Source organism: Orycteropus afer, unplaced genomic scaffold, assembly GCF_000298275.1.
Source record: "Orycteropus afer afer isolate SDZICR_OR568_19922 unplaced genomic scaffold, OryAfe1.0 scaffold00305, whole genome shotgun sequence".
Classification (NCBI taxonomy): Eukaryota; Metazoa; Chordata; class Mammalia; order Tubulidentata; family Orycteropodidae; genus Orycteropus; species Orycteropus afer.
The window spans coordinates 3512527-3535603 of NW_006921892.1; the positions used below are offsets into that span (position 1 = coordinate 3512527).

General features: G+C 40.3%; 1 protein-coding gene across 1 annotated transcript in view; it reads right to left on the reverse strand.

Annotated features, from left to right (window-relative positions):
* FNIP2 (folliculin interacting protein 2) overlaps positions 1-23077 on the reverse strand; it is a 145275-nt gene that overhangs the window by 26509 nt on the left and 95689 nt on the right. Inside the window, exons 9-15 of the mRNA XM_042782404.1 lie at positions 22309-22411; positions 21392-21593; positions 20970-21058; positions 17788-17934; positions 17492-17661; positions 7701-9054; positions 6427-6583 (exon numbers count right to left, since the gene is read on the reverse strand). Coding sequence (XP_042638338.1) covers positions 6427-6583; positions 7701-9054; positions 17492-17661; positions 17788-17934; positions 20970-21058; positions 21392-21593; positions 22309-22411 — 2222 coding nt within the window. The remainder of the gene's footprint in view (positions 1-6426; positions 6584-7700; positions 9055-17491; positions 17662-17787; positions 17935-20969; positions 21059-21391; positions 21594-22308; positions 22412-23077) is intronic.

The following is a 23077-nucleotide window of genomic DNA, read 5'->3' on the forward strand; positions in this document are numbered from 1 at the left end:
TCACAATAAAAAAGAGGACAAGCACAAATATTCAGCATATACTAAAACAACAGCAACAAAGGAAATGATAATACGATTCATAAACATAATGAGCTCAGCAAGAAAGACAACTTATCATTTTTCTTTACCTCAGAAGTAGTAAATACACCAACCTTAATAGTTTTTAGCCATAGTAACAAATGCATTCCCCCATAAACCCAGTATTATGGGAGAATAGCCAACTAACATTACTAATTACTTTCTGTATACTGTTGTTGTTGTTTTGTGCCGTCGAGTCGGACCTGACTCATAGCGACCCCTCCCTGGGTTTCCGAGGCAGTACCACTACGGAAGTAGATTGCCCCATCTTCCTTCCGAGGAGTGGCTGGTGAGTTTGAACCACCAGGCTTCTGGTTAGCAGTCAAGTGTTTTAGGCACTACACTACCAGAGCTCCCTTCTATATACTAGGTACCAGGTAAAGCAAACCAAACACAACCCATTGCTATCAAGTTGATTCTGACTCACAGTGATCCCCATTGGGTTTCCAAGGCTATAAAACCTTATGGAAATAGGTTGCTTCATCTTCCTCCTGCAGAGCAGTTGTCAGGTTTGAGCTATCAACCTTCTAGTTAGCAGCCAAATGCCTTACCAATGTGCCATGAGAGCTCCTTAGGCACCAGGTAAGATACTGAGGATATAAAGGAAAATAAGTCCCTTTGCTCTGCCTCAAGGTATCTGCCATCCTAGTGGAAGAAACAGACATTTGAAACAGAGAGAAGTATGGTAAAAGGTGCTAAGGGAGTCTGGAAGTGAAAATAATTTGAGTTCTATCTTTATCTGTGCCTGGGATGATTTCAAAGAAGAGTCAACACCTGAAATGGGTCTTCAAGAATTAATGGAAGTTTTCTTGACAGTACCCTCAGCAAAGCAGCAGAAAGTACACAGGTGAAAAGGTATAAGAAGAATGGAAACAGTGTGAATGCACAAAAAAGATGTAGGAATGTGTATGTGTGTGTGTATTTGAGGGGCATGTAGGGGCCAATTCCAGCCAAGGAGTTTATATTTTACTCTCTAAGAAGATGGTAAACTATTAAAGTGGAAGAGTTAATGATAATATTCATTGTGCAAGACAAGTGGAAAGGGAGAACACTAGAAACGGGAGCAAACTCTTAACTACTAGATCAATTGGGAAGGTTAAGGAAGGTGGGAAACTATTGAAGTGGAAGAGTTAATGATAATATTCATTGTGCAAGATGAGTGGAAATGGAGAAAACTAGAAACAGGAGCAAACTCTTAACTGCTGGATCAATTGGGAAGGTTAAGGAGTACTGAAATAAGACTGCAGTAACAGTTAGGAGAGGAAAGATAAAAATTAATAGGACATGGTGAATAACTATAGTGGATGGTACGAGCTCTGGTAGCATAGTGCCTAAGGCACTTGACTGCTAACCAGAAGGCTGGCGGTTCAAACCCATCAGTCACTCCTCGGAAGAAAGGTTGGGCAATCTACTTCCATAGTGATACCGCCTCAGCAACTCAAAGAGGAGTCACTCTGAGTCAGGGCTGACTTGATGGCACACAACAACAACACAGTGGGTGGTACTGAGAGATCAGTATTTTCTCAAATATTTTTACTACAACCCTTAGTAAGAAATATATTTTAACATTATAACCCAGTGTAAGTACTTATCCATAAGTGAACACGTGTGTGCACATATATATATAATGTGTGCGTATATACAGACATAACATATATACACAAAATACAACAGTTTCACTAAACAAAAGTAACCTTAATTATGTGTGATGACTTTCAGTTCTATCCTATATCATTTAAAAGACACTGGTGATCAAAACCCAGTTACGGGTCAAACACGTAGTTTAAAAAATCCTAGCACTGGTAGTGTTGTATTAAGGGCTACCGTGCAAGAAGACAATGTTTTTTAGGCCCAAGGCACTGTTGTACTCATAACCTAACACAGGGAAATGAAAGTAACAAGAGGTGCTCTAAAATAACAGATTTGTCCTACATAGGTTTCCTTTGCAACTCTATTGATTTTAAGGTTGTTGCTGACCTGAGGCACTTAATGTTATCTGTGTTACTTAAGTAATGATTTATCATTTGCTGTCACTTGCTGTTCTTTTGTAGTCTTACTGATTACACTGCATGCTTTAATGAGGTATTCATGAGCATGTATCACAGCCAGGCTCTTAGCAAAGCTCCTTATCATTTACGAATGGTATGTCAGGAGTCAATCTGTTGTTACTCTTAACATTAAATGGAAAAGGCTGCTATATCCAAATGTTACTCTGCTTTACAGATTATTCTGCAAAATGCCTGAAGCTCTGGAGCATAGGTTTTAAGAAAAAAAAACATTAAAATGTGATGCTAATTTTGGCCCAGATGACCCTACCCTGCAGAGTCAGAGCTGCCTGGCCTGCCGCAGTGATGTCAAGGGCAAAGGGGAAGGGGACGCTTTGAGCACTGAGTGTGGGTACCGGTTCTGTTCAGTTACTGCAAATAAGAGTTTCCGGGGAGTGACAAGGACATGAACTACTTAGGTGAACTTTAAGTACATTTGCATACAACTTTCTAAACTCTCATAGTCATTTTCATTTTTGCTAAATTAATGGTTGTCATTCTGTTCATATTAAAAGCATGTTTTTTATCACTTGATGATTTACGAAACACTTTCACATATATTAATGGCTAACATTTATTGGGCTCTGGGTATGTGACAGGCACTGTGCTAAACACTTAATCTGCACTATCTCACAGAATCATCAAATCTAACCTACATTTTTAAGTACTATTATCATCTTTTATAGAGATGAAAAGGATGTTTAGAAAACTAAAGAAATTTGCCCAAGGCCACAACCACTCATGAGTGTGCCATGATTCAAACCTAGGTTTGTCTACCTTAAGAAGTCAAACCCTTTAATTACTGGGTTATACTTTGTCTCTTCCTCTAAATAACGTTTTCTGAGGCTTAGTGATACCAATTGATTTCTTTAAGATTATCAGCCAATTTCTCTGCAGTAACAGGACTCAAACCCAAGCCATCAATGCTAAGTCAGTGCTTTTCTACCACATCATTATGTCCCATATTTATACCCCCTTATGTTGCCCACATCTGCAGTTCTGACAGGCAGGCAATGGCACAGGAGAAAAAAAGGACAGAAAAGTTTTTTGAGGAGCACAGGTACAGAGTGCTGGTGGTTCTCCTTTTCCATCTAATGCCAAAAGGGAAACAGAGGAAAGAACACCCATTTAGATGAGGCAGGGAGCACTACTTTGACCATACTAATCAAAGGCAGCTGTATAATCTATATGTTAGGAGACAGAGAAACAGTTCAAATATGAGTGACAGAAAAGCAGTAAGATAGGATTAAACAAGAACATGTGTTCAAATATTTAAAGAACAGAATAATAACATGTGTAAGTCAATAATAAAAATAAAAATTAAGTTAATACATCTTTATTTCACATGAAACTAGAACAAGGAAAAGTATCAAAAGACATTCTCAGCACTGCAAGCTCTGGAGTGCAATCCTACAATGAGAAGCAGCAGCCCCACAACCGGCCCACCAGGGTTGTAAAAGATAGATTCGAAATTCAATTCTGCAAACTTTACCAGCCTACCCACTGCCTTCCAGTTGATTCTTCCTCACAGAAACCCTACAGGACAGAATAGAACGGTCTCATAGGGTTCCCAAGGCTGTAATTTTTATAGCAGACTGCCGTATCTTCCTCCTATTAGCAGTTGGTGGGTTTGAACTGCCAACCTTTCAGTTTGCAGTCGAGCACTTAACCACTGCGTCACCAGGGCTCCTTCAACCCTGCATAGGTCTAGAAAATAGATTAATAACCTAAATCAATTGCTTTTAAAAAGTAATTTAAAATCCTTCTCTAAAAAATTGAGTATCAAAGCCTAATAAATTCTAGCATGAGCACTAAAAGTAATTAATGTTCAAAAACTAGGTTTTGAAACAAAGTTAGGATAAAGCGTTTTATTCCAACCTTCTCTTCCTCAACAAGCTTATTTCAGCTCTAACTCTAGTCATGTATTAGTTCTTGGCTCTTCTTTCTGTGGCAACAACCTCAGTAATTTGAATAAGCATTAGGCTTTATGGGGCAGTACATTCAATGTAAAGTTTCCAAAAGTTCCTAATTTATTTTTCAACAAATATGTGTAAATGTAAGTTCAAAGTTGGGCTGTTTTTTTTTTCTTTAAAACACTGCCATATACTAAAGAACCAGTCGAGGGCAGTTTAAATGGAAAACTACTTCAAAAGCAAAATTCACCATGATGAATGTGTCAAGTGAAATTAGAAATTCACCAATGCTAATTGGGTATATTCTGAATGTATTACACTTCTGAAGATATCTTTATGAACCTTTCACAATTTTGTATTAATACCCATGCACGGCTGCACTGTGAATGTACCCATAATTTGACACAATATAGGTTATTATGCTTAATAACTTGCGATCTCTCAGGGAGATTGCAAAGTGAAAAGACATGAGAAAGCTATAGTGTGAAAATACTATTTCTGAAAGGAAGGGAAAATGTAATATGAAAAATCTTTAAGAATATAGATAGAGCAAACATGGTTTAGTTTATTCAAGTAAAAGAATTACAGAGCCACGTGGTCACCATAAAACCTAACAGACAAAAATCAGAATTTGTGACCCTATGGAAAAGACAAAAAATTTCACAGACAGTTTGGTTACAAACCCACATGTGTAAGATCAAGGTCACCCAAGATAATCCTGTTAGTTCACATAGTCTCCTGGTGCCTCTGTCAGGAGCAGAATACTGGGCTTCATGGAAAAAGGTCCAGAGAGCAACACCCCTGTTCTTATGACAGCAGAGAAGAAGAACCCTACAGGTTTTGCATGCATAGATGTCAACATAAGGTGCTGACACAAAAAGAAATGAAGTTCTCCGATTCCTTGCCTTGATACTACAAATGGCTACCAAACATATACAAGTGCAGTCTGAAAAATTACCAAGACATCATGTATTTGTTAAGACACCTTAGATAATATCACAGTTCTTATTCTAGGGTTGTTGATCTATGGACCTCTGCAATGATAAATAAGTACAGAGTGTTCATTACAACTACGAAAATAAAATATGACAACATTCCTTACAGAGACAGAGCAACTTTACAGCTTCATTTCAGGAATATCCTGAGGAGAGGTGGCGTCTCAGAGAGAGCAGGTAGAGTTAGGAATGTTCAAGTACAAACTAATACACTAGGCTGGCGTTCCCTGGTTTCAGACAGCTCTCTCCTCATCTCCCTTCTCTCTGCCCGCTGGGGTGGGGTAAGGAGTAAAGGAGGGACGTCTCTGAGAATATCTGCTTTACCACTGACCTTTTCTTCTCATTTCACACAAACATCTTTAGCCTGTTTATCTGGGTCTGATGTGTGCTTAGTCTGCACAGAAGAGATGCTCAGGGCCAAAAAAGATAACCTGTAACAACTCTGGTCCACCTCTCAAAAAAGGAGATATACAGTACTTGTTGGGTGAGGAGGCAAGTATTTGGGAAAAAAAATCCAATTTTCTTAATGCAATGAGGACTTTCCCTGTTGCACAAAATACGATTATGTTTCCAATGCAAAAAGACATCTATTTCTGCACATTTGCCCCAACAGCAGCTCAATTAAAAACAGGCCCATCAGATTTGCACAGTTTCCTCAACTGCTCGGTTCCTGTCACGCTGCAGATAGCAGAAAAGCACTTAATGGCAGCCACAAGGCAATTTTCCAGTAAGATTTGTTAATCTTTATACGGTCATCTTCATGCAGCCATCAAAGTGAATTTAATGACAAATCAGTTACAATAAATTACTTTAAGGAACTTGTAAGGATTGGATAAAAAGCAAACCATATGTGATATCTCTTCGGTCCTCTCCATGACAGCATATAATTGTCCCCATCTGTGCTATTTATTCTGTTTGCCTTGCCTACCCCCTCAAAACCCACAGATCCACTTTGCCCTTCTCTGTCCTTTCTGGGCCCCAGGAGGCTGACCTCCCTGGACCAGAGAACATTATCTACATCAGCTGTGGCCTTGTTTTCTGGCTTCCAGCTGGTCTCAGCCAGTGGAAGGCACCAGAAAAGATGAGAGGACAAGAGGAGAGAGATGTCAGGGAGTTATTGCCCCACTGCTCTTTCAGCCAGGCAACCCCTCTTCCTGGGCTCCAGCTCTAGGTAGTTCAGGTTGTCAATGCCCCCTTCCCTTACCCCTCAGGCCCAGGTGTAGTCACAGCTTCCTATTACTGCTAGTCCCTGGGTGCTTCATCAGCCCTTGTTGGTTCCCTGGACCTATCCCCACTTCCATAAATGATCTAAACCCTTATGACGGGGCCACACAAGGCTGAGACCCTGGGTGACACACTGTTGGTGGCCAAAGCATACAAGCTGGGGTCACTTACATGCACTGTGTGGACCAGATCGGCCATCAGGCATTGTTTCAGCTTCTCATCATTGCTGGTTCCATGAAGCACCAGATCAGGCATGTACGTGGGGCAATAGCCTGCCAAGAGTGACCGGCCAAAGTTCCTTACATTCTGGTTGCTGAAGCTCTGAGACCTAAAACAATACGTGTAAGTAAAAGTGTACAACCTTCTGGTAAACCCCAATGACATGAGTAAATAAAATAGATTCCGGGTGGCCCATTTCACCAATCCTCCTAAATAGATCACTGGTGTGGTAAAAGGAAGGAGGTTCATAGAGAAAAAGAGGTTTTGTGGGTTTTTCCCCCCAATTGAAGGGTTAAAAAAAAAAAAAGGCATTTCCATGGCTGTTTATAGAATTTGTTCTTGTACCTCATCCCAAACATCCCCCAAACAGTCTGTGTCAAAAGAGTGAAGGAAGAGGAAGTCTACTGAGAGGGACTCTTGCCAAAGCCTGGCTTTAGGAACATGACACATCTGCACAGGGTGGTGCCCACGACAGTGCAGAAATACAGAAGAAATTACTAATTACTGCTTTCAGTCACCACAGACCAAATAATCAACCTGATGGAGTGTTAAGAAAGAGGTGCTGTTTCCCAACCACTTCACGCTGCTTGGACTGCCAGGAGGGAAGCCACACAGCAAGTGTAATCCACCACCTCCAAAGCAAGGCATCTGCTGCCAGCCATATCACTTTCACACAGATGACATAAAACTAAATTCCCTGTTCCTCACCACCACCACCATCACAGCCTTTAAGCTTCACCAAAATGTCAAAATAACTGCAAGTGATTTGCAATCTCCTTGCTCAGAGAACTCAGTTGCAGTAAGCCAGTGATCATCTTCTTAAAGAAAAGGCAGGCTGCAAACCAATCTGTATTGATTTATAACACTTCCAATGCTGTTGTTGGCAGCTGCTGCTGAATCAGTGCTGTCTCCTGACAACCCATGTATGCAGAGTTGAACTGCTTCTCAGAGTTTCAAGGCTGTGACCTTTTAGAAGCAGATTTCCAGACCCTTCTTCCAAGTCTCCCTACATGGGTTCCAATCACCAACCTTTTGGCTAGTGGTTGAATGCTTAACTGTTGTGTCACCCAGAGACTCCTACACTTCTAATACTTTAACTGGAGAAAAATCAAAAACATTGTGTGTAAAATAGCCAATGGTGGTGTTGGGACCATGATCATGGGTGTTCAGCCAGGAAAACAGTATTTGAACCCAGTTTCCTCAGCTTCCCAGCCTACCCATATTACCTTGGCAGTGGCAGCTCCACCTCCAAGGACTCTTCAGTTCTGTCACCGCAGTGCCCTAGACTCAGCGTGGCTGAAGCACATGTTTCATCATCACTGTCTCCAAGAGCACTGTCTGAGCTTTCATTTCTGGGAATGCCTCCTTCAATTCTGAAGTCCGCTTTCCTGCTGGCATCCCCACAGGGGACATCTGCACCGACCGAGAGGCCAGAGTCCTGCTGTACACACCTGTCTGGAACAGGCTCCAACAAAGGTCCTTCTGCCTCCTTCAAACACAAACCTTTAGTTTTCTCCAACAGTCGCTTTCTAGTTTCAGCAGCAGTGTCAGAGGGAGCAATTGAGTCAGCAGACTGGTTGAGCTGACCAGCAACATCTGTAGCCACATTGGTTTTGATGTCTCTGTCCTCAGCAAAACACCTGTCAAACTCACCTTCATCCCCCTCAGAAGACTGATACTGAGGCCAGCAGACATTCTTTTGAAAGCCAGAGTTAAAAGAGCACCTGGATACCTCCTGGACCTGAGCCATGTCAGGGGTCACCCTGGACTGAAAAGAGGGACCATTGGCTGACTCTGGACACTGTCTACAGGCCTTTAGCTGCTCCTCCATTTTCTTTGTGCGACTTTCAAGGTCAGATTCTGGAGATATGGAGCTTCCAATTTGGAAAATGACCTTTTCTAAGGGAGGCTTCTCCCAGGTATGTCTGTCACGGCAAGGCCAGGCCACTGACCGGTCTGGTAGTTTCTTAGGCATCTCCCCTTTCAACTCCTCGCTGACAATCTGTTGGCTGATTTTCAATCCTGTCCCCAGAATTTCAGAACTGGTTAGTCTCAAAGAACCAACTTGTGGTGCCACTTTTTTACCTCCTTCATCCTCACAAAATGTGCCTTGATGTTGCCAAGAGGTGCCCAAAGCTGGCCCTTGGAATCCCATGCTACAAGGCTCAGAGCTCTGCTCTGGCCTTTTGCTTCCTTCTCTGTCAGGTTTGGGACACAAGTCTGTAAAGTCAGTGCCCTCTGGGGCCCCGGCCAACCCTGTGGGCCCGAGGTTCCTGTTCTCAGCTGTTGTTTGTGGTAGGATGGGGGGTAAGAGAGCAGGCTCATTTCTCACCGTAACTACCACATACTCTGACTCCTCTACCTCGCCTTTCTCCAGGGCTGTTATGATCTTGCTTCCATTTAACACCTGGTCACCTTCACCATGATTCCCACTCCAGGTCAGCTGGTTCTCTTGTAGCTCAGAGCAACGGAGAAAGTAGGTCAGGACATAAAGTATGCGCTGGACCAAATCCTTCTGCTTCCCCACCACCACGGTGCGAGTCAGCCTCACTGGCGATCCTATGGCTCCATACAGATCACCTAAAGAGAAAACATGCACACAAAGTCAAAGTCCTCTGAGGTCAGCATGTCATAACTATGTCAGTCTTTACAAGACAAAAACAGGTCACTTACGTTTTCAAACTAAAATCACTTCTTTAGGCATGTGATTGAAGAGAAAGGTAATGTCTAGTAATCATTCTGTTTCAGTTTTGCATCAATATTCGGGCAAACCCACCTGGAAAGGGCTGGCAGAGGCTGCAGCCTGCTGTCCATGATGCATGGGGCCAGCATTATTGTGCATGCAGCACTTCTCAATGTTCTTGTTCTTTAGCCCACCAATGGAGGCTAAGGCCAGAGCCTTGAATATGTGACCACATCAAATACTGAATCTTGGAAATCAGAATGATTAAGAATCCCAGGACAATGGGCCTTGGGGTAAAATCCAAATCGAGAGATATCTGAACAGAAGTTCAGCGACTCCACTGAAAGTACTCAATGAGGGGCCACTTAGAATTCTCTCCACACACACACACCAAGTAGGATCAATTTGGTTAACAAGAAGAAAATCAGTCATGAGTAATGAATGTTTTCTTTATTTTCTTTAGATGCAAATTTTACTTGGAAAATAAAAATATGTCCCATTAGTTATATTCTGACAAACTGATGAAAAACTGGCTAATGAGCTGTTAGGAAAACATTTAGTTTAAGGGTAGAAGAAAGGCCAATGTGTCAGTGAACCCAGCAGTACAGTATTAACAAAAGTATTTGTTAACTGCCAAATGACTAAACTTGTTGTTATGTGCCATCAAGTTGGACCCAACTCATAAGGACCCCTCCTTGGGTTTCTGAGGCTGTATCATTATGGAAGTAGATTGCCCAACCTTCCTTCTGAGGAGTGGGTGGCGGATTTGAACCTTCTGGTTAGCAGTCAAGTGCCTTAATCATGATTCTACCAGAGCTCCTTCTAAACTTACTATTTATTATAGTTTTATTATTAAATTAAAAATAAGTTAAACATTTGGAATATAAGCTAACATTTACTGACTATGCAGGCACTGTACTAAGTGTTTTACATGCATTTATCTTTGTATAACCAAACCTATGAGTTAGAAACCATTGAGGAAATAACCAGAGTGGTGGAATAAATAAAAAATCTGAAAAGATACTAAATAAAGAAGGAGAGGGACATGACAATAGTTATAAATAAGAACTCAGGAAGCTAGAACTTATCTGAGGAATGTATCTAGACAGAGGATGTATAAGGGCATATACTAAATAAAACTAATTAAAATAAATAGCCTAAGGTTGAGAAAAATGTTAGGAACACCATTAAGAAGTACTTCCCTCTAGGGAAACATTATAAAGTTTGTCCTTTGGAGAGTACTCCCTATTATAAAGCTACTGTTTCTTAGAACAAGTAAAGGGTAGGACAGAAATATTAAACAAGTCTATGAAAAGATTGGATTACAGGCTAAGAGATCTTAATCTCTGAAGCACTGACTGAGAAATCAGCCCAAGAATTCAATCTGGTAAATCAGAATTACAGTCTGATGCTAGGACAAGTACTTTTGTTTGAGAACACTTTCTTGACTACAAGTTTATCACTGTCACTTTCCTTTGAGTACTTCTGTCCACTGTTGCACGATATAACGGTCATTTTAGAAATTCAAGGGGCATTTTTGTTAAGTCAGTCTCAATGTTAAAGAAGATAAACATTACATATCTGAAATCTGGTGTAATAAACCACAAGAGAAAGGCCACTCAGAATGAAAATATTTCTCTTTTTTCAGGATGTATTTAACTTTTTATTTTATTAAGGCAAAATGGAAAAATATAAATAAGGAAGGTTATTAAAAATAAAATTTATAATAATTTAAATGATATTTTAAAAAACAAGAAATTTTGGACTCTTTTACTTATATTAATGTATACCAGTGATCCCAAACATTTTTTGAAGACAAAAGCTGTTTTTAATCTCCACAAATCATTAAGATCAATAGAGTCAAAAAGAGACTGACATGGAATCAAAAGGGCTGTAAGACAGTGGCACTGAAATTTTGTATGTCCATCCCAAGAAAGAAATATACTTTGTACTGCAACTTCACATTCACTCCTAAACAAACATTTCACTAAACAACTATGTGAGTCACTCAGATACTTTCTATTATATCATACCTTTTAAATGCCTTTTTGACCCAATAAATCGCTTTGGAACTCAGTGAAATAAGTTGCAATCCAAATTTTGAGAAACCCTTGCATAGAATAGAGGCAAAGATTGCTAAATTCCTGGACAAGAAATTCATGAAAGTGTGAAGGGGGTGGTGGCTTCCAGCTTCTCACCTACCTTCCCTGCAAATGCTGAGAAGCCATGCAGAAGTAGGCACACCAGTGCAACCTGTTCCAGCAAGCTCTTGGATAAGTCTTTGAAGTAATTCAAAATAGAATATTTAGAAACCATGATTGACACCTGCATCGTTGTACCATCTGAGCAGTTTATATTTTCTCATTTACTGTGACTTACTAAATAGTTATTTAAAAAATAATAATAATAGGAAGCGAATGCCTCCTTACTGAAGCTCCTTGATTTTTTTGTAATTATGAAATTTAACCATCATTTACTATTGCCTTTACAAAGCTATCACATACATGACTTCTCCATGCCAAGGCTCACTTCCTCCTCACACTACTTTTGTCAACAGCCAGATCCCTGCTGGATTATTTGGGAGAAATGAGGATTGGAGACTTCCAATAATACATGATTGCCTCTGAAAAATGACAACTGTGACCCACAGAAAGGGAGTCTTCCTTGTCATTCAGAACATAGGGAATTGCTATTCTTAGGTGCCATCGAGTTGGTTTCAACTCACAGTGATCCTACATACAAGAGAACGCAACATGCCCGGTCCTGCACTGTCCTCACTATCATTGCTGTGCTTGAGCTCATTGCAGCCACTGTGTCAATCCATCTCATTGAGGGTCTTTCCCTTTTTTTGCTGAACCTCTACTTTACCAAGCACATTCTTTCCTAGGGCCTGGTCCCTTCTGACAACATGACCAAAGTATGGTAGAAGAAGTCTGGCTATTCTCACTTCTAAGGAGCATTCTTGCTGTACTTCTTCTAAGACAGATTTGTTCATTCTTTGGCAGTCCATGGTACCAGTCACCAACACCACAATTCAAATGCATTAATTCTTCTGTGCTCTTCCATATTCACAGTCCAGCTTTCCCATACATATGAGGCTACTGAAAAGACAATGGCTTGGGTCAGGTGCACCTTAGTCTTCAAAGTAATAACTTTGGTCTTTAACACTCTATGGAGGTCTTCTGCAGCAGATATGCCTAATGCAATACTTGATTTGATTTCTTGAATACTGCTTCCTTGAGCATTGACTGTGGATTTCAAAATCCTCTTCTTTCTTCCTGTGTATTAGTGTAGAAGCTCTGCTGAAACTTGTCCTCTCTGGGTGACCCTACTGGTATCGGAAATATCAATGGGATATCTTCCAGCATCACAGCAACATATAAGTCACCACTGTACGACAACCTGGCAGATGAGTGGTGGAAACATAGGGGATTCATGGCTCTCAATTAGTTAAATTTCAAATGAGAAGCAAGTCTAATTATAAATACATTTATCTAATTAAATGTTGTTGTTGTTGTTGTTGTTGTTGTTGTTGTTACGTGCCGTGGAGTCGAACCCGACTCATAGCGACCCCTCCTTGGGTTTCCGAGGCAGTATCACTACGGGTGTAGATTGCCCCATCTTCCTTCCGAGGAGTGGCTGGTGGGTTTGAACCGCCAGCCTTCTGGTTAGCAGTCAAGTGCCTTTAGGCACTATGCTACCAGAGCTCCCATCTAATTAAATACACACTGCTAAATACACATTGCTTAGTTAGTATTGTCTTTAAATGGGTGACCCAGCAGCATGAAACACCATGTTTCCTTAATATTGAAGCCCCTCCACTTAATGATACCATGTTTTCTTCCAGACTACTTTTCCATAACAAGAACAATGATGCTTTGTCATCCTCAGGGAGAACAATATGATCCAGAGTGAGTTATGTATATTCTGAACTCTTTATTGAACTCCATACTGATTGGTTGAATTAACTTCATCTTTAATATCCATAAACTCTTTAATTCATTTAACACACAGCTATTGTTCTCCTGTTGGTTTAGTTTGGTATTATCCTCCTAAAAAGCTCTGGTGGTTCAGTGGTTAAAACATTGGGTGCTAACCAAAAGGGTGGCACATTGAACCCATCCACTAATCCGTGGAATAAAGATGAGACAGTTTGCTTCCAAAAAGATTTGGCGGTGTTGTTGTTATGGCTGTTGAGTAAGACCCGACTCACAGCAACCCCTCCTTGGGCTTCCCAAGCAGGATCACTATGGAAGTAGATTGCCCCATCTTCCTTGTGAGGAGTGGCTCATGGGTTTGAACAGCCAGCCTTCTTCTGGCTAGCAGCCAAGTGCCTTAGGCACTATGCTATCAGAGCTCCTCCGAAAAGATTTACAGCCCTGGAAACCCTGTGGGACAGTTCTACTCTGTCACTATGAGTCAGAATTGACCCTTACTTCTGAAAGAAATTATCCAGTGAAAACCTGATGAATAGCACTGGATCACTATCTGATATATTGCCAGAAGAGGAAGCCCTAGGGCTGGAAGGCACTCAGGACTGGAGAAGAATTGCCTCCTCAAAGTATAGTCGACCTTAATGCTGTGGATGGAGTAAAGCTTTTGGTACCTTCATTTGCCGATACGTGATGACTCAAAATAAGAAGAAACAGCTACAAACATTCATTAATAATGGGAATATGGACTGTACAAGGAGCTCTGGTGGTGCAGTGGTTAAGGTATTTGGCTGCTAACCAAGGGACTGGAAATTCAAACCCATTAGTTGTTCTGCAAAAGAACGATGGGTAGTCTGCTTCCATATAGATTTACAGCCTTGGAAACCCAATGGGGTCATTATGAGTCAGAATTGACTCAAAGACAGTAAGTTGCACTGTATAAGGTATAAATCTTGGAAAATTGGAAGTTGTCAAAAATGAAATGAATGCCTAAACATAGGAATCCTAGGCATTAGTGAGCTGAAATAGGCTGGTATTAGCCATTTTGAATCTGATAATCATATGGTCTACTATGCCAGGAATAACAAATGTCCCATTCATCATCAAAAAGAACATATCAAGATCTATCCTGACATAACAGTGTTGTCAGTGATAGGATAATATCTAAACACTGACAAAAATGACTAGCAATGACTGTGAGGATGGCACAGCATCAGGCAGTATTTTGTTCTGTTATATGTACACAGAGTTGCTATGAGGTGGAACCGACTCGACAGCCAGTAACAACAACAAACATGAAGACCAGTTAATACAACTATTATTCAAATTTACACATCAACCATTAATGCCAAAGATAAAGAAATTGAAGGCTTTTACCAACTTCTGCATTCTGAAATTGATCAAACATGTAATCAAGATGCACTGAAATAACTGGAATGTGAAAGCTGGAAAGAAAGAAAGAATGATCAGTAGTTGGAAAATATATCCTTTGTGACAGAAACACCACCAGAAATTACAAGACAGAATTTTGCAGGATCAAAGACTTATTCATAGGCAACACCTTGTTTCAACAACATAAATGGTGACTAGACATGTGAACCTTGCCACATGAAAAAAAAGGAATCAAATCAACTGAATCTGTGGAATGAGATGATGGTGAAGCTCAATATAATCAGTCAGAGAAAGGCCAGGGGTTGATTGCAGAACAGACCATCAATGGCTCTAATGTAAGTTCAAGCTGAAGCTGAAGATGATTTAAAAAAAAACAAGTTTATGAGACCCAAAGTACAATTCTGAGTACATCTCACTTGATTTTGCAGACCTTTTGAAGAACAGATTTCATGGACTGAACACTAATGACTGAAGACCAGACAAGTTGTGGGATGACATCAAGGACATTACACTTGAAGAAAGAAAAAGGTCACTAAAAAGACAGGAAATGAAGAAAAGACCAAAATAGATGTCAGAAGAGACTCTGAAACTTGCTCTTGAACATAGAGTAGCTAAAGCAAATGCAAGAAATGATGAAGTGAAAGAGGTGAACAGAAGATTTCAAAGAGTGGTTCAAGAACACAAGGTATTATAATTAAATGTATAAGACTTGGAGTTAGAAAATCAAAAGGGAAGAACACACTCAGCATTTCTCAAGTTGAAAGAACTAAAGAAAATATTCAACCTTCGAGTTGTAATACTGAAGAATTCTATGGACAAAAATTTAAATGATGCAGGAAGTTTCAAAAGAAGATGGAAGAAATGCACAGAGTTGCCGTACCAAAAAGAATTGGTCTGTATTCACCCATTTCAGGAGGAAGCATATGATCAACAACCAATGGTACTGAAGGAAGATGCCTAAGCTGCACTGAAGGAATTGGCAAAAAACAAGGCTCCAGGAATTGATGGAATACCAGTTGAGATGTTTCAATAAATGGATGCAACACTGGAAGTGTTCACTCATCTATGGCAAGAAAATTGGAAGCTACCTGTCCAACCAACTGGAAGATGTGCATATTTGTGTCCATTCCAAAGAAGGGTGATCGAGCCTATTCTTAGGTCCCTGGAATCAGAATGAGAATGCTATCACTTTAAAATCCAAAATGGTTGCCACTTCTAAAGATTCAAAATGGCTGCACCCTCAGTCACTTTAAACATCCAAAATGGCTGCCGCATGTAAACAGTCAAAATGGCTGCACCCTCTGGACAATGAAAAGTCAACAGCTCAGGATATCTCCCTCCTTGCTGTTTCCATTCCTAGTCATAGGCCACCAGCACAGTCGTCCCTGTAGCCCTTGGTGACCAGGGCTGATCTTTAGGTCAATTCTCAGGTCCTAACACCACTTGGAAATATTCAGGCTATTGGTGCCATCAGAGTAGCTGACAGTCCACAGCTCCGACCATCTCTGTACTCATTATTTTTTGTTCAGGTTTTTGCACTAGTTGGTGCCTAATCCACTTCTGCATAGTTCCTTTCAAAGCTCAGGGCTCCAGGATTATCTTTTGTATCTCTGTCAATTGGTTTTTCTTTTCTTTGTTGAAGAGGGTTTGTGTCACTTATCTGCCTATTCCTCTATCTTACCCCAAAACAATTATTTTATTGATGAAACAACTGAGGAACAGAGAGGTTAAGTAACTTGCTCATGCTCATTCTGTTGGTTGGTAGGTGAAGGAGATTAGAGTCAATATAGGCACTCTGGCTCTACCATCCATGCTCTTAACCACTTGGCTATATTGTCTTTCTCTTGTATCCTCCTGACAACCCTATCAAACGAGTAATTAAGAGGTTTGAAACTGAATACAAATCTGCCTCCTCCATTAGACAATCAGCTAGTTTCCTAAGGCTAAGAAATATTTATCACTAAGCTCCGTATCAATGTCATCTAGCATAAGGTGTAGAACAGAGTAAGTGTGTGTGTTTTGTTTTGTTATTCTAAATGATTGGTGAATGACAAAGTCTTAGAGTATATCTCTCCTCTACATGGAGCCAAATATGTAGTTGTGGTCCCACAAGTCCTAATCTCTACAACCAATTATGCCAATCCATTAGATTCCTATACCATACCTGAGTACAAAGCTTTAAAAAAAATAAATGCTACCAACTAATTCCAAGTGAACAGTGCATAGAAAGACAAGATTTCTGACTTAAGATAAAATTGGAAAGATGGCAGAATCATGTTTGTTATGCTCTTATTTTTCTTCTTATCTTTCTTCTATCTGGTCCATCATTTAGGGCAGTGGTTCTCAACTATGGAGCAACCTGGTGGCGTAATGCCTAAGACATTTGACTGCTAACCAGAAGGCTGGCAGATCAACCCCACCAGCCACTCCTCAGAAGGAAGACTCGGCAATCTACTTCCATAGAGATACCACTTAGGGAACCCAAGAGGAGTCGCTATAAGTCAGAACTGACTCAACAGCAGTGAGTTTGGGTCATTCTTGAATGTCATTTTCTTCAGGGACATATGGCAATGTCTGGAGACATTTTCGACTGTCACCAGTACGGGGGTAGGCATGTTTCTACTGGTATCTAGTAAACAGTTAAACATACTATAATGCACAAGACAACAACTCTCTCCCCATACCCAACACACACACTTCCAACAAAGAACTCTCTGGTCCAAACTGTCAATGGTGCTGAGACTGAGAAACTCTGGTCTAGGGTCAATAGCCACTATGATATGGGAGAGCACAGTTTGCTTACACCACTTTAAAAGAGCAGAACAAAGCTGCTAGTAGGGGGAATACAGAGTGGTCACCTTACAACTGGAATCCACAGACCAGCTTCCTACTCCCTGTTTGCCCAATGATAACCCCTGGATTACTGTAGTGGATAGCCAGGATACACTACATACACATTTCTCCTGTTCCATCAAATATACCCTTCTGAATAGTCAAATTAGGTACTAACCCAGCTGTGCCCAGAGAGGATTATATGGGTGTGTTTTGGCCAGCATGTTTACTGACTGAGAAGTACGTTTTTCCGAGAAGGCTTTAATGGGAGGGTGGTCAACAGGCATGACAGTTGGTACCCAGGCCAGGTGGTAGGTTAACACTGCAGTCAGTAAGGCAGCAAAAAACCTTGGAGAAATGAAAGAAAATACAACCAGATGTCAATGCAGGACAAGGCAAGTCATACACAGCACATAAATTGCCCGCTGATTTTGCATACACTCAAACCCAAGTCTCCAGAGAATTGAAGCTTACTGGTTCTTGTTGATCTGTTCTATCAGAAGAGTAAACTCCTTGAGAAAGCGCTGGCAGAGCTGGGTTTTTTCCAAAGTGCTGGACATCATGGTAAGCCATATGGGTTCTGCTATCCTTGGAACAGAGTATAAGTTCCAGATAGTCCCTCTATAGAGAAGAAGGAGAAGAGGTACACAAAATTGCCCCAAATATTATTTTGGATAACCTTTATATAAAAGAATAAAGAAGAAAACAAAAATTTGTACCTGTATAGTTCCTAATTCAAGCAGTTTATAAAAAGGGTCTGTAAACCATGGCCCACAGGACAAATGATGCTACCTATTTTGTGAATAAAGTTTTATTGGAATATGACCACTCTCATTCATTTACATATTATCTATGGCTACCTTCTCACCACAATAACATAGGTAAGTCATTGCAACAGAGACCCACGACCTACAAAACCTAAAATGTTTACTATCTGGCCCTTTCCAGAGAAAAATATGCTAAACTCTAATATAAAATACTCATTTTAAAAACAATTTATTTTCCAATGCCTTGTATCAGATTTAATACCCATTTTTTATAGTAAGGAATTAAAAGGAAAAAGTATATGCTATACTGAAAATGTAACCAGAGGCATCTCAACGCTCTTAATTCTCAGTTAACACTTCAGTTCTCTGAGCCAAAGTACCCAATTCATTTTAGATGAAAAACTACACAAATAGCTCTCCTTGGCTCTACCATATACTTAGTTTTTATAATGACTAACAGAATCAAATTCTTATAGCTGTAAGCAATCAGAGAAACTGACTAGCCTAGTTCTATCACTCTGTAGATTAAGAAACTAAGGCCTAAAGAGATTAAGTTACTTGATCAAGACACAAATATTGAATGACAAGGTCAGGATAAGAATCCATGTCACCCAATCCCTGGTAGAGAGGGCTCTACTCCAAGCTACATGACTCATGAGCATTTTTCCAAAGAGCATACTGACTTAGCTTAAGATCTCTACTGGGTAAGTGGCCACTGTATCTCTGATTATAAAACACTCCTCCAAAATCAAGATAGATGAGACATATTCTGACTTGATGTTCTAAATGTATGTGTGAAAGAACAGAGACACTACAGAATTCCACCTCAGCAAAATGGAGCATCTGCTGAGTTAAGCAGTAACAAGTTATGCTTACATGGAATTGAGATTCATGTACTAAAACTTAAGGTCTCTTTATTTTGTCACTATATCTTAATTGATTGTTGAAGTAAGAATATAGCCTGTCTACCTATACAGTTGAGACATTCTGGTCCTGTACTTTCAGATCTTGACCCCTAAAAATTAATATTTTCATTAAACTAGTACTTGCTCAAGCACGAGTAAGCTTCTAGCCAGACTGCAATAGAGCAACAGGTAAAAACCCTGTGCTGCCCACAAAATTATGTAAAGTTTGCTAATAATCAGCCATCAGAAAGTATAATTTCACATTATTTCTTAAATATGTGACTTAAGATTTAATGGTCACCAGATGACCTAAGGCACTTGACTGCTAACCAGAAGGCTGGCAGTTCAAACCCACCAGCCACTCCTCAGAAGGAAGGCTGGGCACTCTACTTCTGTAGTGATACTGCCTGGGAAACCCAAGGGGGGTTGCTATGAGTCGACAACAACAGATGATGACTAGGAGCTCTGGTGACACAGTGCCTAACTCACTGGACTGCTAACCAAGAAGGCTGATGGTTCAAACCAGCCACACCTAGGAAGGAAGACTGGGCAATCTACTTCTGTAGAGATACCACCTCAGAAACCCAAGGAGGAGTCATTATGAGTTGGAGCCAACTCGATGGCACTGAGTTTGGTTTATTTTTTTAAGATGATGACTAATGTATCATCTGAGTATTTGAATACTTTATACATAATCCAGGGTTGAAAAAAGGCTAGTGGTAGCATTACAGAGTTCACCACCATATCTATCTTAAGCATCATAAAAATGCTCTAACATTCTAAGAATTGCAAAATTTTTTATCTCTCGACTAAGAAGTAACAGTTTGACTCATTAACTTATGTCTGCTTTGGAGTGAGAGTCCATTCCCCATTGAGAAACTGGCTCCAGGAAACAGTGTGACAATCTCAGCGCAGCATGGTACCTGAGAATCTCACCTGCTACCCAAAGCAGATTACCTTTCTACCCATCCACTAGGAGCAAGGACTCTAAAAACCTGGTTTCCAGAGTGCAAATCAATTACAAATTATGAAGACACAGTAGGGTGACCATATAATTTAATGTCCAAACCAGGACATTTAGGAGAGTGAAAGGAGGTGCTATTAATGTTATCCCAGGACAATGAGTATAAACTAGGATTGTCCTGGCAAAGTAGCATGTTTAACTCACCAACATACATACTTTCCACCTATGCTTTGGATACTGCCTCGGAAACCCAAGGAGGGGTCGCTATGAGTTGGGTCCGACTCGACAGCATGTAACAACAACAACAATGCTCTGGGTATGCATCTGTGAACTCAAGTTTCTACATCCTTAAAATAAGGTTAAGAGTGCTTACTCTTAGGGCTTCTGTGAAGATGACATAAGTAAAATGCTTATAAGAGACACCTGAATACTATTTTTCCACATTCATCCCATATCAATGGCTGTCAGGTAGAAGTGAGGACTAACCACCCCAAAACCCATTGCCATGGAGTAGATTCTGACTCATAGCGACCCAAAAGGATAGAGAAGAACTGCCCAAACCAAGGCTGTAAATCTTCATATATGTAGACTGCCACATCTTTCTCCTGCAGAGCCACTGTGCCCAGGCAGTGGTTAAACACTCAGCTCTAAAAGAATGGTCAGTAGTTCAAATCCACCAGCTGCCCCACGGAAGAAAAATGTCACAGTCTGCTTCCATAAAGTTTTATAGCCTTGGAAACCCTATGGGGTGATTTCAGTCTGCTCTGTAGGGGCACTATAAATAAGCTTCAACTCTATGACAAGAGATTTAGTGCAGATTACTTAGCACTAATTACTTAAATATTTTGCTCTATTTGGTCTCAGTTTCCATCTTGAAGAAAGGAGCCATTAAAGTACTAATAATTGCCAGTTCCCCAATTCTTCCAAGTCAGAGTCTCTTTGTACTCCTAAATTCATGGATGATGCTACTGCTACTTGTTTATTTCCCCTGTTGGATTTGCCAAACTTTACCAAATTTACCTGAATTCTCCCAGAGCTTCCATTAGACGGCTGACATAAAACTGGACTCGGTGACTAGATTCTGCTATCTTTCTACAGGAGATCATGGCCTTCATTAAAGAGAAAACAAGCCAAATTACCAGGAAAATCCTTTATAACTTACCCATAGGGCTTTATTAATAAAAGACATTGATCAATTATGGTCAATTAAAAGCACTCAAGTTAATAATGACTTAAGTCATCAGAAAATAGTAATTTCCTTTCTAAAAGCAATCCAGTACCTGATATCTAACACCAAGATGCCCAAGGATCTATCATTGCTGTGTATTATTTAGCTTCTCTAGGAAAGTTAACTGATACATAAACAAACCACCTCTACTATCTTTACAAGCCTTGTAATTGCAAGTGCTTCTCCATTTGACACTGGATTACATTCCTATTACCTTTTCAATTGCACTCTTCAGCCTATTCATGTGAGATTCAAACAGTGGGAAATGAGAAAAAAAGAAGTCCTGGAAATTCCTTTGTGCTTCTTCCTTCTCACACAGGGAAAAGATGATGCTTATGGCAATTTTCTTCCTCCGAACTATGGCTGGGTTAGAACTACAGGTTTCTTCAGCCAAGCTGAAAGTCTCATCAGTTGACCTAGAAGAAATAAAATTTTGAAATGCTGCTATGCTTCAATGCACCACAATGAAGGGAAACTGTAATGCCAAGGGTCAACATTCAGAAATCTAATTCAGAAAACTCAGTCTTAACTAAGAGTTTATCTGCCTCTGAGTCATTCTCCTCTATAATTCTCTGTCATGAAAAATGAAACCACCAGTTTGCCACAATTTTGTCCTAACATAAAAAGAAACATAAATGACAATTTTGTCCCAACAGGAAAAGAAACATTAAGTAATTTTAAATGTCCCCTTGTTAGACATTGTTCCCCTCCCCCCCCAAGTCCTTTTCCCTTGGATTATTTTACTGCCAGACTGGTGGCATTTAGAAAGGGGTGTGAAATATCTGTTTGCTCAAAACACAGGTCTTTGTTTTGGTTGAGAGATACCAACGAATAAGAACATCAGAAGAGAAATAGCCCTACAAGTATCTGTTCAAAAAAAGATAATGTCTGGATATTTCCTGGTAAGTGTAAACTCTAAATGTCAATTTACTTGCTCAAAGGTTATTAAAACTACTGGATGAAGTTACTCCTCCGAATGCTCTGAGACAGCCCTGCAATTAGTCAAATTCTAAAACACTTATGATTCTTTCTAGAGACTCTGTTCCCACAGAACTAAAGCCATGAAATCAATCATTTATGAATATATATTCAATTGATCTTAAGGCATAAGCATCACAAATATGGCCTAACCACATGGGTATTCCTACTCTCTTCTTTAAACTACTCTGAAAAGCAGGCATAGCTACCGCATAGTTACCAACAGCAGGAGTAAAGAATAAAACAATTGGCTTTCCTGCAAAGACATAAAAGCAAAGGACACATGAGGTACTGTTATAAAAATTACACTACAATAGATCATCAGCTGTTTTCTCTGAGACATCTATCTCTACATGCTAATTATCTGCTCAACAAATATATGTGCTGTTGTTGTTATTTGCCACCCAGTCGGACCCAACTCATAGTGACCCCTCCTTGGGTTTCTGAGGCAGTAACACTACGAAAGTAGATTGCCCAACCTTCCTTCTGAGGAGTGGTTGGTGGGTTTGAACCACCAGCCTTCTGGTTAGCAGTCAAATGCCTTAGGCACCATGCTACCAGAGCTCCATTAAATAAACAAACAAACAAACAAACGCACATGTGTGTGTGTGTGTGTAAACCAAACCAAACTCACTGCCATCGAGTCAGGTCTGACTCACAGCAACCCTTCCTTGGGTTTCTGATGCAGTATCACTAAGGAAGTAGATTGCCTAACCTTCCTTCCAAGGAGCCGCTGGTGAATGTGAACTGCCAGCCTTCTGGTTAGCAGTCAAATGCCTTAGGCACTACGCCACCAGAGCTCCCTTGTTGTTGTTAGGTGCCCTGGAGTCATCTCCGATTCATAGAGACCCTATGCACAGCAAAGAAACACCACCCGGTCTTGAGTCACTCCCTGATTCTTGCTATACTTGAGACCATTGCC